Source organism: Orycteropus afer, unplaced genomic scaffold (genome assembly GCF_000298275.1).
Source record: "Orycteropus afer afer isolate SDZICR_OR568_19922 unplaced genomic scaffold, OryAfe1.0 scaffold00104, whole genome shotgun sequence".
Taxonomy (NCBI): domain Eukaryota; kingdom Metazoa; phylum Chordata; class Mammalia; order Tubulidentata; family Orycteropodidae; genus Orycteropus; species Orycteropus afer.
This window is the reverse complement of record NW_006921691.1, coordinates 9,896,434-9,898,125: the sequence shown is the minus strand read 5'-3', so window position 1 is coordinate 9,898,125 and position 1,692 is coordinate 9,896,434. Positions and strand designations below refer to the sequence as shown.

Here is a 1,692-nt window from a genome sequence, read left to right as displayed (position 1 = left end):
GAGGAGTGGCTGGTGGGTTTGAACCGCCAGCCTTCTGGTTAGCAGTCAAGTGTCTTAGCCACTATGCTACCAGAGCTCCCCACTTTTATACTGGTAGCTCATAATTTCTAGAAACAAAACAGATCACCATGATTTGTGAGCATAAGGGAAGATGTTAGGTCCCAATTTCTTCATTCCTAGGGTAGAATCATGTGTCATATTTCAAAAAAATGCCCAAATGAAAGGTCAAAATAAAGGTGGGTGCTTAAAAAGCCATTATGTAGAGCAGTGGTCTACCTGAATTAGAAAAAAATATTAAAATATTAGGACTTCTATTTATATATTTTTATGTCATTTTGTGTATGCTTCGTAATGTTTATAATATATTGGTACAGCAGTGTAAGCATAAAATTTATAGATAAATATACACATGCATATTAGGGGAGTGTGCTCTCAGCTCTCCATGAGCAAAATCTTGCAGTACTAATCTAAAGAACTAAATTGTCCAGACACCTTATTCTCCACTGCACTAGAAAAAAAAAGTGTCCCCATACTTACGATCATTTTCTTCTTGAATTTGGAAATTAACCATATCAATACAACTCTGAATTTCATTCCAGCTTAAGTTTTCTTGCCCTTGTGATAAGACTTCAAGTTTAAGCGCCAGTAGTGCATTTGCATAACTGTGGAAGAGAAAACAATCATGATACCAATCAGAGACATTCATTCCATGTCCATGTTAAAAAAAAAAACAAAAACAAAATTGACTGCCGTCAAGTAGGTTTGACTGTCAAGTAGGTTTGACTCATAGTGACCCCTCCTTGGATTTCCGAGGTGGTATGTCTACAGAAGTAGATTGCCCAATTTTCCTTCTGAGGAATGGCTGGTGGGTTTGAACGCCAGCCTTTTGGTTAGCAGCCAAATGCCTTAGGCACTATGCTACCAGAGCTCCTGTCTATGTTAGGAACCTTAAATTTTGTACATGTGGCCAAATGTAGATGTCTTGAGGTTAGACAAGTAGTAGAAAGGTAAGTAAAATCCTCTTCTGCAGCTTTATCAATGTACGTCATGCTCACTTGTACTAATGGTGTTTTTCCTTAAAAGTAGTTTTACGAAGATTGCAAAAAGCCATCTAGATGCAACGATGGGTCTCTCCTTGTTCAGAGCAAAGAAGAATGAAGAAAACCAAAGATTCATGAAAACAATTAGTCCTGGTGACTGGTAAAGCATGTGATCCGCAGCCTATAGGACTATGAGACCAGAAGAACTAGATGGTGCCCGGCTACCACTGTCAACCACTTGGAGGGGGATCTATGTAGGAGATCCTGGATAGAGAGGGAAAGCAATGTGGAACAAAACTCAAAATCATTACAAAAAAAAACGAAGGGAGGGGGAACCAGGTTTGCTGGTCTGATAGAGCCTGGTAGAACCCCTGAGACTATGGTCCTTAGCTGCCCTTCAGGTCTGGAATTGAACCCACACCTGTGCTTTCCAGCCAAACAAAAGACAGGCATATGAGTTGAACATTTACTTGAGGTAGATACACTCCTTGGGGAGAACAATCATGGGAGAAAGAAGGGCTGTTTATACACAGGGAGTCAGCTTGGGGGGCAGCAGTGCATGGAGGGATGGACACAGGAAAGAGGTAACTATTGGGAGGACATGGGAGGGGAGCTGTTGCATTGGGGTAAATTGTAGTCAATGTCATGAGAC

General features: G+C 40.8%; 1 protein-coding gene across 1 annotated transcript in view; it reads right to left on the bottom strand.

The window, feature by feature from the left end:
* Window positions 1-1,692, bottom strand: part of IQGAP2 (IQ motif containing GTPase activating protein 2) — a 439,708-nt gene that overhangs the window by 154,733 nt on the left and 283,283 nt on the right. Inside the window, exon 11 of the mRNA XM_042781321.1 lies at window positions 538-662. Coding sequence (XP_042637255.1) covers window positions 538-662 — 125 coding nt within the window. The remainder of the gene's footprint in view (window positions 1-537; window positions 663-1,692) is intronic.